At 34.8% G+C, this 16,816-nt stretch overlaps 1 protein-coding gene across 1 annotated transcript in view; it reads left to right on the top strand.

Moving 5' to 3' along the window:
• TAF2 (TATA-box binding protein associated factor 2) overlaps positions 1–16,816 on the top strand; it is an 82,970-nt gene that overhangs the window by 57,557 nt on the left and 8,597 nt on the right. The window contains exons 23-25 of the mRNA XM_079722491.1: positions 8,389–8,618; positions 10,580–10,685; positions 13,331–13,453. Of these exons, the coding sequence (XP_079578617.1) occupies positions 8,389–8,618; positions 10,580–10,685; positions 13,331–13,453 (459 nt within the window). The remainder of the gene's footprint in view (positions 1–8,388; positions 8,619–10,579; positions 10,686–13,330; positions 13,454–16,816) is intronic.

The raw sequence follows: 16,816 nt of genomic DNA, 5'->3' as shown, positions 1-16,816 counted from the left end.
CCATAGTAGATATTTCATTGAAATTTAGTAAAATTGAAAATAGGATGGCCCTTGTCCTCAAAATATTCAGAAAACAACACATAATCCAGTTTATGTTGATATTACCAAATTATTACTCTCATATTTTCCCTAATACCTAGAAGAATAAGTGCTACTGTTTACATAATGTTTTATATTTTGCTACTTGTGGTTACCTTAAAGAATGTTGTGATTACTGTCATTTGGATCCAGGGGATGAGCACACAAGTTCACAAACTTGTGAAGGATCATTCAGCAGTTAATATGTGGCACAAACTGTACTGTGTTGAATATATTCTTAATAAGAATGCATGATTCCATGGTTGTGATGGATTACAACTTTGAGGAAAGCATAGTGAAGTACAAAGAATTCTCATATCACCTTCTAGGGAAGATTTCATGGACAAAATAAATATGTGTTTAAGATTAATGAGACAATCTCTGTAAAACATTTGAAGCCCATTGGAAGATTGTGGTTATACAAACTCAAGGTCTGATTGATGTTTAGTATTTATTTTTGATGGTGTTCAGCATAAAGTACAGTTACTACTTCAGTTTGGAATTCTCTGTGCCAGTAATCTAAACAGAACAGATGAGTGAGGCCATAGTCATAAACTTTTTTGCTTGGTTCTTCAGATAAATAACTGGGAGCAATATGAACAGTGGGAGTGGCACAAATAATTGGGAGGGTTTTTTGGTTTTGTTTTTCTTTTTAATGTTTTTGGAGAACATTGGGCATTAGGGAAGATTGATTAGAAGGTTGCCCATTTCCCTTCCAAGCCTGGGCCTCTGGGATACATAAATGAATCTGATCTAAGAAATTCCTTTAAAGTTTTTTTTTCCAATAATAAGTAATATCATGTTGCAGAGTTTGCACAAAATAACAAAAAAGGAAAATACTATATAATTTCATTATATCTCCACTGTTAAGATTTGAGTGTATTTGGCCTTTAGGGAAAAAAATTGCTTTTTGTGTATATGTGTATGGACATAGTTGTAGTTGTAGTGAAGTTTTTAAATTGCATTTTATCATGAGAATTTTTCACATTGCTATATTCTTTTTTTTTTTTTTTTTTTTTTTTTTTTGTGGTACGCGGGCCTCCCACTGTTGTGGCCTCTCCCGTTGCGGAGCACAGGCTCCAGACACACAGGCTCAGCAGCCATGGCTCATGGGCCCAGCCGCTCCGCAGCATGTGGGATCCTCCCGGACCAGAGCTCGAACCCGTGTCCCCTGCACCGGCAGGCGGACTCTCAACCACTGCGCCACCAGGGAAGCCCATGCTATATTCTTAACAGTTACTATTTTAATAAATGTTAATGAGAACTCACTTGTAACAAAAGGAGCTAGAGCATCATCTAAGTCCCTAAATCCTGCTGAACTCTGCCTGCCCCTTACTCCTTATTGGGGTTCCTGGGTTATCACGTCACTTGAGATAAGCATTATCTTGATTTACATATGGAGAACAAATAAATTGTGGGCGATAGGGATTTAATTATATTCATTCATTTATTTTTGTCCTGTTCCAAGGTGGATTTGAGAAGTGTTGACTTTGCTTAGTTATAAAATTTTTGAACTCATTTAAAATACATGGAGACGTATCATGGCAGTTAAGGAAGGATCATCTTATGAGATGGTCATCAGGTACTCTTGAGGAATCAAAGTTTCTTTGCTTAGCTGGTTTCAGAAACTTTTCAATAAGAGATTAATTGCAGTAGGATACATAGAAACAGGATTTAGAAAATTGAAATTAATTTGAAAGTCAGATGAACTAAGAAATCATATTTGTGCTTTTTAAAAAATTGATATGTCATTCAATGACTATTAGTAATACTCTTTTTAGAAATGTACTGGGGGGATTTTAATGGCTCTGTGCCAGAAGGAGGGTTCTCAGACTTCTACTCTCAGGATGCCAGGACTGCCTGGTCTCTGCACTCTGCCTGCTGTGTGGTAGCTCCACTTATCCTTGAGTTTTGGGCGCTACTCAGGTATCTTCCTAACAGTTTTTGTTGTGAAAATACACACACACACACACACACTCACACACACACAACTATAGATGTATGTAACATGCATACTCATATTAAATATCTTAACTCATTCACTGGTTTAATTTTCCCATATAACATTTTCTCCCCACCATTTTGTTTCTAAAAGTTTCAAAGCTTAGAAAAATTTAAAAAATGGTATAAAGAATAACCATATATTGAATATTTTCAGCTCTGTTAACTAGTTGTTAACATTTTACCATATTTTCTTTCTCTCTTTTCACTCTCTGTGTGTATGTTACAAACCCTCTTTTTCTGAATCATTTGAAAATAAGTTGCCTCGGGATACTTTTTCCAAAATACTAAGCGTATATTCCTAAGAATAAGGACATTCTCCTACATATACACAATACCATTATCACACTCCACCCCAATATATATCCCATATTCAGGTTTCCTCAGTTGTCCCCAAAAATGTCCTTATAGTTCCCATACAGCTTTTAAAGTAATAATCCTCCACAGAAAGTAAAACATTTTTAAAGAGAAACATCTTTCACATTATATAGTCTTCATCCCTCATTGCTTAAGAATCTTAAATAGTTTTATTTTTAGTTAAAAATATTACATTGTCCAGGGGCAGTTCTTTTTAAGGGTTTCAAGCATTAATTTATTCATCAGTTATTTCTTGAGCACCTCCTGTTTGCCATTGTGCTATGTTTTTGCATACAAAGATGCCTTTTCCATTAACTTAGTATAATGGAAAGAGAGACATAGGAACAGATAAACTATAATACAAACAGGTAGTTGCTAAAATAAAGAGAAGAGCAAAATACCCTGGTAACCTGAAGAACAGAACCGTGAGCCCTGCCTGGAATGCTGGACTATTCATGGAGTGGTGATATTTGAGCCAGCTCTTGAGGAATGGAAAAGAGTTTGTCATAGGAGAAAGACATTTTAGGTAAGAGAATTAAGTATATGTAAAACCTTTGAGTTCTGAAAGGGTATTTGGAAAATAGTGAGTGTTATCTGGAAAGATAGATTAGCATGCAAAAGCAAAGGGCCTCAGGAATTTGTGTTTTATCCTGTAGGCAGCGAGGAGCAGGTGGAATTATGACCTGTCTGACGTCTGTTAGCTGTGTGTATTTTTTTGCACAGTGAAAGAAATCATTTTCCTTTCCCAAAGAAAAATGTTTCAAAATTCAAAATATATGAGATCCTACCTTTTGTAGCTTTTAGGTAAAATACTGGATTATAGCTCAACATGACAGTAATTTAAAAAATTCATTTAAAAAATAAAAACCTAAGAATCAGAAATTTTTATTGGTGCTTTTTTTTTAAGTCAGTATAGTGTTTATTTCCCTGTTATAACAACTGCAACAGGTGTAAAGTCATTCTTTATAAAATTCACAAATCAAACTACTGAACATAAAATACAAAATTCAAAATTCTAATCACAGTAATAAAAATGTTAACTAATTATAATATAGTAATTTATTTAAAATAATTACACATCATTCTTCCATGGCAAATAAATTTATTACAGCAATTCCAGTATTTATTTGTAACTGTGTCTCATTCTATAGAAATGGCCGCTGGACTAGACTACATTTTTTGTAATAATGTAGACCTTAAATTATGTTTAATAAATTCAGTTTGAGAATAAATTCTCCACTGGCACTGATATTGACAGTTACATGTAAACTGACAGCCAGATAAGTGTTTGGAACTGTGTGCAGTAAATTAATGCTGCATGATGATGTCCCATCAATATGTTATTCATTAGCATGTTCATCAGTAAATTTCAGTTGTAAATTTTTATGTACTTGTACTAATTCATTTCTACAGATTTCAAAGTATATATGTCATCTAGAACAGAGGTCAGCTAACAGTGGCTCTAGGGCCAGATCTGACCCACCATCTGTTTTTATACAGCCCATAAGTTAAGAATGGCTTTTGCATTTTTAAATGATTGGAAAAAATGTTAATAGTATCTCATGACACCTGAACGATTTATGAAATTAATATGTCAGCATCCACCAATAAAATTTTATTGGAACACAGTCCTGCTCATTTGCTTACGTATTGTCTATGGCAACTTTTACACTACAGCATCAGAGTTGAGTAATTGAACAGAGACCAAAAGGCCCACAATGTCTAAAATATTATATTTTAAAATGTAACTACTTTCTCTGGCCTTGCCTGCTTAACAATGCTTTTTTTTCCCCTTAAGATAATAAGCATTCATTGAAGAGATACTGTATCATCATGAAGGAAATTTTAGCTATTACTCCCAAGCTGCTCTTCATTGTTTGGCACTTCACTGTAAGAATGACATAAAAACACTTATGTAATTATTCAGAACATTGAAGGCTATTTATTTACATCATAACTTTTAATGTTTGAAAGTTTACAGCTGCGCTCTAGGGGGTAGAATGAAGGACTACTTAAAATTCAGTTCAGTAGTATTTGCCAGGTTTCTGAATAAGAAAATAAACAATTTTGATATTAACATCAGATTTCAAAGTTCCGCCCCTCTGTTTCTCTCTCCCCCAAACCCTTCCTCTTAGAAACAGGAATGGTGGAAGAAAATGAAAACATTTTTATTAGACATAATTCTTTTTTTTTTTTTTTTTTTTTTTTGCGGTACCCAGGCCTCTCAGTTCTGTGGCCTCTCCCGCTGCGGAGCACAGGCTCCGGACACGCAGGCTCAGCGGCCATGGCTCACGGGCCCAGCCGCTCTGCGGCATGTGGGATCCTCCCGGACCAGGGCACGAACCCGTGTCACCTGCATCGGCAGGCGGACCCTCAACCACTGCACCACCAGGGAAGCCCCATTTTTTTTGTCAGAAATTATATATGTAAATGCACACATGAATATATATGAAATTTGCTGTGTTTTTTTACTTTGGTGTAAGATAGAAAGGTCAGGACAGAACTACCATATGGCAGTCATATTTGTTTGGCCTACAAATTTTTAAGCTTCTGTCATCAATAAGGAGTGCTGGGTTTATTGAAAAATGTCCTGGGGAATTCCCTGGCAGTCCAATGCTTAGGACTCAGCACTTCCACTGCAGGGGGCACGGGCTTGATCCCTGGTCGGGGAACTAAGATCCCACAAGCCACAGGGCACAGCCAAAAAAAGAAAAATGTCCTGAAAATGGTGGCTTTTAAAGTGAGCTTTCTTCTTAGCAGCTTTTTGGCTTGATCAGCTTTAATGTCAATTACTTCAGAAAATGAAGTGATGATTTTTTTTTTTTTTTTTTTTGCGGTACGCGGGCCTCTCACTGTTGTGGCCTCTCCCGCTGCGGAGCACAGGCTCTGGACGCGCAGGCTCAGCGGCCGTGGCTCACGGGCCCAGCCGCTCCGCGGCATGTGGGATCTTCCCGGACCGGGGCACGAACCCGTGTCCCCTGCATCGGCAGGCGGACTCTCAACCACTGCGCCACCAGGGAAGCCCGATGATTTTTTTTAAGATCAGATTTGTTATTTGGAGGATTTGTCTTTAGATACTTTCTGATTTGAATAGAGAACATCAACACTGAGCATTGTTCTTCTGATTCAGGTAAGCAGGGCTCGTCCCAAAGTATAACTGCTAATGAGACCAGAATGGACAGCAGTTTTACTTGAGAGGAAAGAATAATGACTTGTTTTTTCGTATATATGGGGGTTCCTTGCCATATAAGTGATTGTGTTGGGTGGGGTAGCAGCTAGAAGATTAAAGAAGGGTCTTCAGAATGCTATCACTGAGGGTAGAAATCAGGAGCTCTTTCAGGGCTTATTTCTCATAGAATTGGTTGATTTGGAATCATGGAATTTTAGACCTGAGAGGACCTTAAAGATTAAGTTAATTGCTCTCATTTTATGGCCTGGGCAGCTGAATTGCCCAAAATCACAGAGCTAACTAGTAAGTAAGCAGAAGTGTTTTTTCCAACTATATTCCACTATAAAGTGACAACCATTTAAAAATTTTATTCCATGATTTTGAAACATGATGTTCTCATTTTTTTTTTCTGTCTTATAATTTTAACAGAAGCGCTGCTTATTGTTTTAGCTCCCTCTTATCAGCCTTGAATTGTAATATTTATAAGTCAGTTTTTTTGTGGGAAAAAAACATTTAATCAAGGACTTCCCCCAGGAACAGAAGAATAATGCTCATTCCTTCATACAAATTGAAGGTCTACCAAAACCTTTACAAATCCAAAACCAAAAAGCCCACATAGAAATAAAAAGTAACAAAAACCATATTCTAGAGGTTCAGTGCTTTTAGCAGCCTTCATTCACTGTGCTGCCTAACCATCCTTAGCTGACTTTCAAAAAACAAAACAACACCCTAGCTCATCAAAATATACATTATCTACTTGCTTTTTTAAATTAATTTTTTAAGAAACTTTTAGGAATTCATACTCAGTTGCCTGACTTGTTACAGTGTCATCTACATTATATAAAGATTCCAGGATCATTGTTTGCAGTGGACATAATTGGGCAATACTGCTCTTCAAGGTTAAGTTTTATTCCAGTGTAAATGCACCCTAAGCCATTCTAGCTTCTTTACTGATAAAGTGCCTGAGATTCACTTCTTTTCTTGCTATACCTATGAATAGATAGATACAGGGCTAGCTGCTCTGGCCGGATTCCCTCCCTTTCCTGAGAGGGTTGAGCCCCTCCAGCCTTTGTAATAAAAGGCCCAGGAATCTGATACCTATCCTTTGTGGAACATTTACATAGGTAAAATTCTTTGAGGAGAAGAATAGTGAGTGCCTACAAAAAAACTAGGCGATGTCAGTCGATTAAAGTGTCCAAATATGGATATTCCAGAGAAGGAAATGGATTTCCAGTATAAAATCCTTACTTTCACTCTGTACCGTTCTTCTGATTTCTGGTTTCTCTGTAGTTTTTATGATATAAAAACTCATACTTCTCGAGCTCCTGCCTCTTTCTCTTGCTTCCAACAGTGTTACGTATCTGTTACCTTATCACACAGTAGCAAAACTGAAGATGTCTCAAATAGGATTGATAGCTCTTTAATGGCATGCGTATTGCCTAGCAAGTGTGTAGTATATAGTAAGAACTCTGTAAATTAAGATTATAAATCCATGTGGACGTTCTTTGCACATAGTTAATATAATAGTTAACTATCTGTCAGAGTAAATCTTATCAAAATCGTACTTGATTACAATGTATTTACTTATTTTAATATTTGTTGTTGAAAACCACAAAGCTTAATATTTATGCTGTCTAAAGTTTGCTGTAGCAACTTCTTTCCTTTTTGTTTCTCCTTTTTAAAACATTATGGTACCCGTTTGAAACCACATTTCTTGACCAAAATTAAGTATTTATATGGTTTATTTTTCTTATCCAGAAGAATATTTCTTATTCTCACATGTTTTAAATTCTCTAGGTCATTTTAGATTCTGCCTAGAAACCATAGAAATTATCTAAACCTAGATGATAATTTCACCTTGACAGTTCTATTTGGTGGCAGTATCTACCTGGAGTGTTCCACTGGGGAAAAGAAGGCAAGTGAGGAAGAGTTCTGATGTCACTGTGCTCTGGTCTTTTATTGCTATAGGGTAAGGTATAATCTGAGACCAAAACCCTTATTTTGGAGATGAAGACACTGAGACTCATCAGAGAAATTGGAAAGTGTCTCTACTTTAAACTGAATTTCTACAGATGCAGTTTTCTTCTGGTCAATACATGTTTTATAACCAGTTGCCATCTCTGGGGTTTGCTTATTTTTGTTTTTTTTTAAATAAATACCTACTAGAACAACACAAATATGAAGGTGTTTAGCAAAATAGTTTCCTTCTCTAAAATAAGTCAAAGTTTAGAATTATGTTATTTCAAATAGTTGTAGAGTTTCTTACTGTATTTAAAACCTGAAAGTAATAAATTTGAGGCTTAGGAGAATTTGTTTCCAGTGGTAGGGTTCATGAAGGCTCTTGGTGTGCCGTCTTCCTAACAAGCTATGAAAGAAGAAAATCAGATAAGATAAACAGAGAATGAATGAATGTGGAGCAGTTACCAAGGAGGAGGAACTAAAAGGATTTAGAGCCAGAAAAAACACTGTTTTGGGAATATTGGATTTATACTAGGTGTCTAATTTTTATTTTGCAGGAAGAATGAAAGAATAAAATTTTTCCAGTTGTAACATTCATGATTTCATTTGAACATTTACTGTTTCTGTAACAGTTGTAGGTTCCCGTGTTATAAGAAGCGTCTTTAGAGTGGAGGGTTTGCCATCGGGGCCTAGGTTAATAGGTGGCTCCTTTAGGTATCATAACCCTCTCATCCCTTCCCTCTGTACAGGTTCTGGAGCATTTGAAAAATGTATGGATAAATGTGTATGTTGACTTTTTATTATTACTGTTATTTACTTCCTAGGTACTTCACATGACTGGCGGTTACGGTGTGGTGCTGTGGACTTGTACTTCACACTTTTTGGCCTCAGTAGACCTTCCTGCTTACCCTTGCCAGAACTTGGCTTGGTCCTTAATCTGAAAGAGAAAAAAGCTGTCTTGAATCCAACCATAATTCCAGAGGCCATAGCAGGCAACCAAGAAGCTGCGGTTAATCCAAGTAGTCACACACAGCTAGTTGGATTTCAGAACCCTGTAAGAATTACATGTGTTATAGAAGGTGTAGTTTTATTATGTAGAGCTCTGAAGAAGAGAATTGTTTCTTTTGAACTGGTGAATTTTAAAGCCACTAACAGCTTCTTGTGCCATTTAGAAAACTGCTAGCTGACATTAGTTTAGCGCTTTACAATTTATAAAGTGCTACGGACAACTATTGATACAGAGCTGCACATAACAAATGATGTGCTGCTAGTCCATTTACTCCTTTGTTTGTGATGACAATGATTTTTTTGTACTTGAGCATAGAATTTCTACTTTGAGTAGTAGAATACTGAAATGAATATTTAGCCTATTACATGTTAACCTATCTTGTCCATATATTGTAATGGCAAGCTGTTTGAACACAGGGCCTTGACTTTTTTTTTTTTTTTTTTGCTACTTTGCATAATAGCACAATTCTAAACATATGAAGGGTGCCTGGAAAATGCTTATTGAATCAAATAAATAACAATGAATGGTCAGCTAAAAGCGTCATCTGCTGATTTTGGGAGGAGAGTATGCATTACATTTTTTAATTTACATATATGTGTATGTGTGCTTTTAGAAAAGCTTTTATTTCCAACTATGCATTATGAAATTACCAAACTTTTTGTAGAAAGACCTTTAGGGTCATATCAATTATTTTACTGTAATTTAAAGAAAGTTTTCCAGAAATGATTTTCTTATTGATGACAAAATGTCCCCAGTACTTGAAGCTTCATTTTTCACCAATATTTAGACCAGATTACTTGCCTGGCAATTCCCTACTGGTGTTTTGACACTTTAAAACTCAAATTTCTCTTTATGCTAGTTAGTAATAGTCATTTAAAAGTACTTATCCACCTAGATTTTCTGAAATATAACCATACTTATAAATTTAAGATGTATCCTAGAGTTTGGGTTATGAAGAACTAAGACACATCTTTTAATAGGAAAAAAAAAAGAGTCTCATTAGAGAGCTCTTTTATATCTGAATATTTAGAAACCAGTGGAAATGAATATGTTTATAATTCTTGCCCATGTATATTAAATTATCCACTTTCATACTTGGAGTCTTCAGGATAAGAGAAGAAAATGACACCAAAAGATATATGCTTTGGGGAAAGCTTTAAAAGTTCACTTTACTATCTCCCTTCTCCCCCCCAATAAGACCAGCAGATAGGAAAAGGTGAGATTTATTTTAAGCCCATTGCTGATAACTTTTAGGCACTGGGCATGCTCTAATCTGCATGGTTGCTGTAGGTATTAGTTTTCAGCTATAACATGAGCTACTTGTCTTCAGAAATCTAATTTTGATCTTGAATATTGCCACAGGAAGATGATCACCTTGCCAAGGAAGCATCATGTAATATATCAGCTCATCAGCAGGGAGTGAAGAGGAAGGCTGATACACCACTGGGGTCCCCACTAGAACCTGGTCAAATACTGGAGAAGAATGAGGATAGCAGTAAAGTCAAACTCAAAATCAGAGTAAGAAATACAGGTTAAACCTGTATTAACAGTGTAGGATATTCACCTTCTTGTAAATCTTTTTGAATACTTGCAATGGTTTTTCCTTAGCAGGAACAGTTGGGACAGACTGAACCATAAAAGAACCCAAATGTCCATCTAAGACATTCCAACCGATTGTTAAACTTCTGTTATCACATACTTCTCTGTTTGGAGGAGGAACTGTGTGTGCACAATCTACCACAGCTCACTATTTCTTCCCACAACATAGGAACAGATTTTAGTTGCTATTATATTTCCTGTAATTTCCAATCAGCTTCTTTTGGAGGCTGAACCAAATAATCTTTTCTTTCTCTTAATACTTTTTGAGAAAAAGACTACTTTTCCTTTTAAGATTTTTTGGGGGTATATCCTGTGGCCTTTCTGCTACCTTTCTTAAGAGCAAAAATCCAAACATGAAGTGATATAATGGCTCTTTTGCTCCTTTGTTTTGTATGTGTGTGTTTTAGTTTTCAAGCTCTCAAGATGAGGAGGAGATTGATATGGATACTGTTCATGATAGCCAGGCGTTCATTTCCCATCATTTAAACATGCTTGAAAGGCCGTCAACTCCAGGTAAGATATATTGCATTCACTCGGGTTGATGGAGAAAGTTCACACGATATCACTATTTTAAGGTGTGTTGCTTTATTTTGAAGAGAACAACTATAAAGTTTATAAGTAGCCAGTATAAAATACTAGATTGTATCAGATTATAACACATATCAGCAAAGGAATAAAGTTTTTTAAAGTATTTCATTTGATTTTTACTTTATTATGGTCCTTTTTAAATATTCGGCTTACTTCTAGATTTGTTTTTTCAAAAATCCATTCATCAGATTCCTTCCAATAGCTTTCATTTCTTTTTTTTTTTAATCTTTATTGGAGTATAATTGCTTTACAATGGTGTCTTAGTTTCTGCTTTATAACAAAGTGAATCAGTTGTACATATACATATGTTCCCATATCTCTTCCCTCTTGCGTCTCCCTCCCTCCTACCCTCCCTATCCCACCCCTCTAGGTGGTCACAAAGCACGGAGCTGATCTCCCTGTGCTATGCGGCTGCTTTCCACTAGCTATCTATTTTACGTTTGGTAGTGTATATATGTCCATGCTTTCATTTCTTTTTTTGTTTTGCTTTTTGTAGTAGGCTTAACCTCAAAATTAAATACTAGATTTGATTTTTTATAAATAATGTAACCATAATTATATACAAAACTTCTTGACTACAGTAAATGCAGCCTGTAACACAACTACTTCCTCTTCTTGACTGCCTGTTCCACATAATATTACATCATATCATAGATTTTTGCATGCATCTCTCAAAAAACATAATCTTTTCTTTTGAAAATGTTACCTGAGGCAGTATTGAGTTGATACACTTGAATTTACCTTATTATTTCCCTGTGGGCAGGCATTTGTTTCCGATTTTAATTTTTTGCAAATAATTCTCTCTGAATATCTTTATACAAAAGCTTTTGGTTTTGTCAAATTATGCTCTTAGGATAAATTCCCCAAAATATATTTTTGGTGATTTTTTAGCTTTATTGTATACTTATCTTTAGAAGATTTTCATAGCTCTTGATATTATTGCCATAATGCCCTTTGAAGAGATTATACCTAGTTCATGTCATCAGCATTTTTAAATTTTCAGGAATAAAGCTTTGATGTAACTTGCATGTAAGTTGTGAAATACAGTAATAAAACAAATATCAGTGAACCTGCCACCCACCTTAACATGTATATTATACTCCATGCCTTGGCCATTTCCTTTATGCTTCTTCCCTGATTCTGTTCACCTGTCTTTGCATTACAAGTAAATAAATACTGTCGAGTTTTTTTTTCTTTTTCTTAATCATTCTGTTGCTTTTCTTTACAGTATACCACATATATATATGATCTATATGTTTACTTGCCCTTAGTTTTTGAATTATATGAAAATGGTATGATACTCAGTATGACTTGGTCTTCTTCACTCAACCTTGTGCTGCCAAAATTCATCCATCTTGATCCATAGGTGTAATTCATTAATATTTATCATTTTTGTATCTCATGGTACTATTTTATTGTCAATATAATAACTTAAAAGATATTTATTAACTATAAAATGATCATTAAGTTTATAATGCATTTCTTTTATTATGAATATGACTATTTTTCTTTTTTGTGGAGGAGGTCCTGTTCCTGTTTCTTTTTACTGGAAAATCCTATTTATACTTCATGCAGCTTGTGGTTATCTTTTATGATCTTTATATTTGAATGAAGTGTTTTGTTTTGTTTTTTTAACATGCTATATTTGTGCAAGTCTCCCTTACCTACCTTGGTCTGCTTTTTGTTTGTTTGGCTTTTTGTTTAATTTTATTTGTGAGACCTAAAGTACTTTTTACTATCTAGTAATCTAGGATGAGCTAGTAGAATTTGAAAACTGGCATCAGGTAGAATATGAACCTAATTATCTTTGAAAACTGACAGGTCGTGAATTCTTTGGCTTTTATAATTGTAAGAGATCTTAACAGTTATTTATCTATTCTGTCAATTTTACAGACAAGGAAATTTAAGCAGAGAGATATTAAATGACTTACCCTAAATGACACACACAAGTAATAGCCAACTCAGTGCTAGACCCAAATCCTTGAACTTTTCATGTGACAAATGAAATTGAGGCACAAAAAAATAAATGTCTTACCTGGACTGTAAATCTAATTTGTGGATAGTTTGGAATTAGAACTTGGGTCTCCTGATAACTACAGTGCTGTTCATGTTATACCATTAAAACGTTCCTCTTTTAAATATCTTCTGTAATTCCTAAATTATTTTGATCTATTTGTTGAGTAAATATTATAATAGAATGTATTAATAAGTTTTGGGGGGAGCAGGCATGCTTTACTATATGCAAAGTTCCACATAAATAATAAAAAACATGACATGGTTCTGCCCCAGAATGTAGACTTCAATTTATATGTTCAGCAGTCCAGTCAGGTATACTGTCTTTCTTGAATGTGTATTTTTCTCAGACTTAAGTATATTGGAACCATGACAAAGAAGTAAATCAAATGGGGGATCTTCAGTACTTTTAAAAAGTAGTATTCTTTTTATTATTGGAATTTTACTGTTGAACTGATTCTGGCTTTAAGGTTAACTTATAAAAACCTTCAGACTGTTTTCTTCTTTTGGGAAACAAAGAAATAAATCCCTGTTTTCGCTCTTCTTTGGCATTTTAGGGCTCTCTAAATATCGGCCAGCCAGCTCCAGATCTGTTTTAATCCCCCAGCACTCATCAGGTTCCGATGGCACACCCACCACAAAACCCCAGTGGAATATGGAACTTGCACGAAAGGGAACAGGTGAAATTATTATTATCATTGCTGTTGTTATTTTGCTCAACAACGAATCTATTAACTTCATAAAGTTTCTTTATCAACTTAAAGAATACATTAAAAACGACAGATCTCAGGACTTGCTTTTCTTGTAACACATTGACTCTATATTATCTGACATAAAGACTTTTTTGCAAATGTAAGCTACATATATTATTATTTTTATGGAAGTATAGTTGATTTACAATGTGTTAGGTTCAGATATACAACACAGTGATTCAGTATACATATGTATATATATATATTCTTTTTCAGATTCTTTTCCCTTATAGGTTATTACAAAATATTGAGTATAGTTGCCTGTGCTATACAGTAGGTCCTTGCCGGTTATCTATTTTATATATAATAGTGTGTATATGTTAATCCCAAACTCCTAATTTATGCCTTCCCCCCTTTTCCCCTTTGATAACTGTAAGTTTGTTTTCTTTGTGGGTCTATTTCTGTTTTGTAAGTAAGTTAATTTTTTTTTTTTTTTTTTAGATTCCACATATAAACAAATATCATATGATATTTGTCTTTCTCTTTCTGGCCTACTTCACTTAGTATGATAATCTCTAGGTCCATCCATGTTGCTGCAAATGGCATCATTTCATTCTTTTTCATGGCTGAATATATACAGTATTCCACTGTACAGATACACCACACCTTCTTTATCCATTCATCTGTCGCTGGTCATTTAGGTTGCTTCCATGTCTTGGCTGTTGTATTTAAATAGTGCCACTATGAACATTGGAGTGCATATATCTTTTCAAATTATGTTTTTCTCCGGATATATGCCCAGGAGTGGGATGGCTGGATCATATGGTAACTCGATATTTTTAGTTTTCTGAGGAACGTTCATACTGTACTCCTTAGTGGCTGCACCAATTTACATTCTTATCAGCAGTGTAGGAGGGTTCCTTTTTCTCCACACCCTCCAGCATTTATTATTTGTAGACTTTTTGATGATGGCCATTCTGACTGGAGTGAGGTGATACCTCATTGTAGTTTTGATTTATATTTCTCTAATAATTAGTGATGTTGAGCATCTTTTCATGTGCCTGTTGGCCATCTGTATGTTTCTTTGGGGAAGTGTCTATTTAGATCTTCTGCCCATTTTTTGATTGGGTTGTTTACTTTTTTGATATTGAGCTGTATGAGCTGTTTGTGTATTTTGGAAATTAATCCCTTGTCAGTCTCGTAGTTTGCAAATATTTTCTCCCATTCTGTAGGTTGTCTTTTCATTTTGTTTATGGTTTCCTTTGCTGTGCAAAAGCTTTTAAGTTTCATTAGGTCCCATTTGTTTATTTTTGGTTTTATTTCCATTACTCTAGGAGACGGATCCAAAAAGATATTGCTACGATTTATGTCAAAGAGTGTTCTGCCTATGTTTTCTTCTAGGAGTTTTATAGTATCCAGTCTTACATTTAGGTCTTTAATCCATTTTGAGTTTATTTTTGTATATGGTGTTAGAGAATGTTCTGATTTCATTCTTTTACATGTAGCTGTCCAGTTTTTCCAGCACCACTTATTGAAGAGACTGTCTTTTCTCCATTGTGTATTCTTTCCTCCTTTGTCATAGATTAATTGACCATAGGTGCATGAGTTTGTTTCTGGGCTTTCTATCCTGTTCCATTGGTCTGTGTTTCTGTTTTTGTGCCAGTACCATACTGTTTGGATGACTATAGCTTTGAAGTGTGGCCTGAAGTCACGGAGCCCGATTCCTCCAGCTTCGTTTTTCTTTCTTAATATTGCTTTGGCTTAAAGACTTTTAAATTAGGCTTTTTGCTATCTCAAAAGTAATATACTCCTATTGTATAAAACTTTGAAATAACAGAAAAGTAGAAAGGAGGGAAAAAAAGCATCCCCTATTAATGCCATTTAAAGATACCCATTATATTAACATTTTGATCTTTCCTTGCAGTGCTTTTTCTAAGAATACTGTAATATGAAAAATGTCAGCCTCAGTAGCAGGTGTGAAATCTATACCTTCATACTTTTATAAAATATAAAAATCAACTACTTACTTCCCTCTCAACCTCCCCCTGACAGGTTTACAATTGGTCATTCATGATCAATCATGAAGATTTGATGCTATATATACCTAGAAGACTAACATATTTTGTCTTTTAAATTTACTTCATACTAATTGGGCTTAAGTTTATGAAAGGTAATTCAGTTCAGATGTGACTATTACCTATTTTACTTTTCTACATTGTCTTCTACTTAACCTGTTCTTCTTTTGCTTAGAAGATTATAATCCAAATAAAGAGTAAACATGTGATGCTGATGAACAAAGATTCAGTCTTCAAGTTTTGGAGGGACAGGGAGTGAAAAACAAGATACATAAGCAAAATCATTTTTAAAGAATACTTCTTCCAGAAGTCATTAGTCAGGCTTTAAAATTCCAACTGATGGATTTTGTTTATATAAACCATGTTTTTAATCATATAAACAAAAGAGTAACTGTTTAATGATTTGAGGAGCTTAGGGATCAGCTGTGATTAGTAGGAGACTTTGAACAAAAGCAACACCTCAAAATATTTTGGTATTGAGACCCCAGACTGTTGGTTGCTTGTATCTCTTTGTGTGCTTTATGCATTTATTATAACAGATTCTCACAAAATATATTTCAGAAAGAAGTCAGCTGGAGACTTTAGCACTTAACTTTACTAAGTGAATTTTGACATTTCTAGGCCCTTGCCGATTTTGTATTCTCTGTTTTTGTTTTGGGATTTGGTGTAAATTTGCTTTATTATCATTATACTTATTAAAACTTTTTCAGACATGAAAAGTTTTCTACATCTTTTAAAATTTTAAAGCATAGGGCATTTCAAACCTCTTGATATAGTTTGAGAGTGATGCTTCTGCCTATCTTCCATGCCTTTAAAAAAACAGTAAATTCTGTCTAAATTCCAGCAGTCGGATAAATTCTTGTTCCAGTAAAAATTCTGAGTATGTTTGTTTAGTTTATCCTAGTGATATGGCACGCTAACATATGTATAGAAGCAAATCTTAACACCTTTTTTACCCACGAGTGTGCCTTTGTTTCATTTTGCTTTAAAAATTACATTTTTACTTTTTTTGGAATCTCTTTACAGTCTTATAGTTCTCATGGCATCATATGGGAAGACTGGAGAGGAGATAAAGGGGTAGTGGCAGGGAATAGGAAAACATTAACATTTTAGCTTTGGTTGCTTCAGTGTAGGGCCCTTTTATGTCACGAAGTAAATTGTATACCAGTATATTATATAGACTGATCTGTAAAACTTAATTTTGAATATATTCTTTAATGTGCCTTTGTAATTTCCTTTAAATGTAATTATGCTGTCCAGTACCCTATGACCACTG

The sequence above is a fragment of the Hyperoodon ampullatus genome, assembly GCF_949752795.1.
Source record: "Hyperoodon ampullatus genome assembly, chromosome: 17".
Lineage (NCBI taxonomy): Eukaryota > Metazoa > Chordata > Mammalia > Artiodactyla > Ziphiidae > Hyperoodon > Hyperoodon ampullatus.
This window is presented reverse-complemented; position numbering and strand designations above follow the sequence as displayed.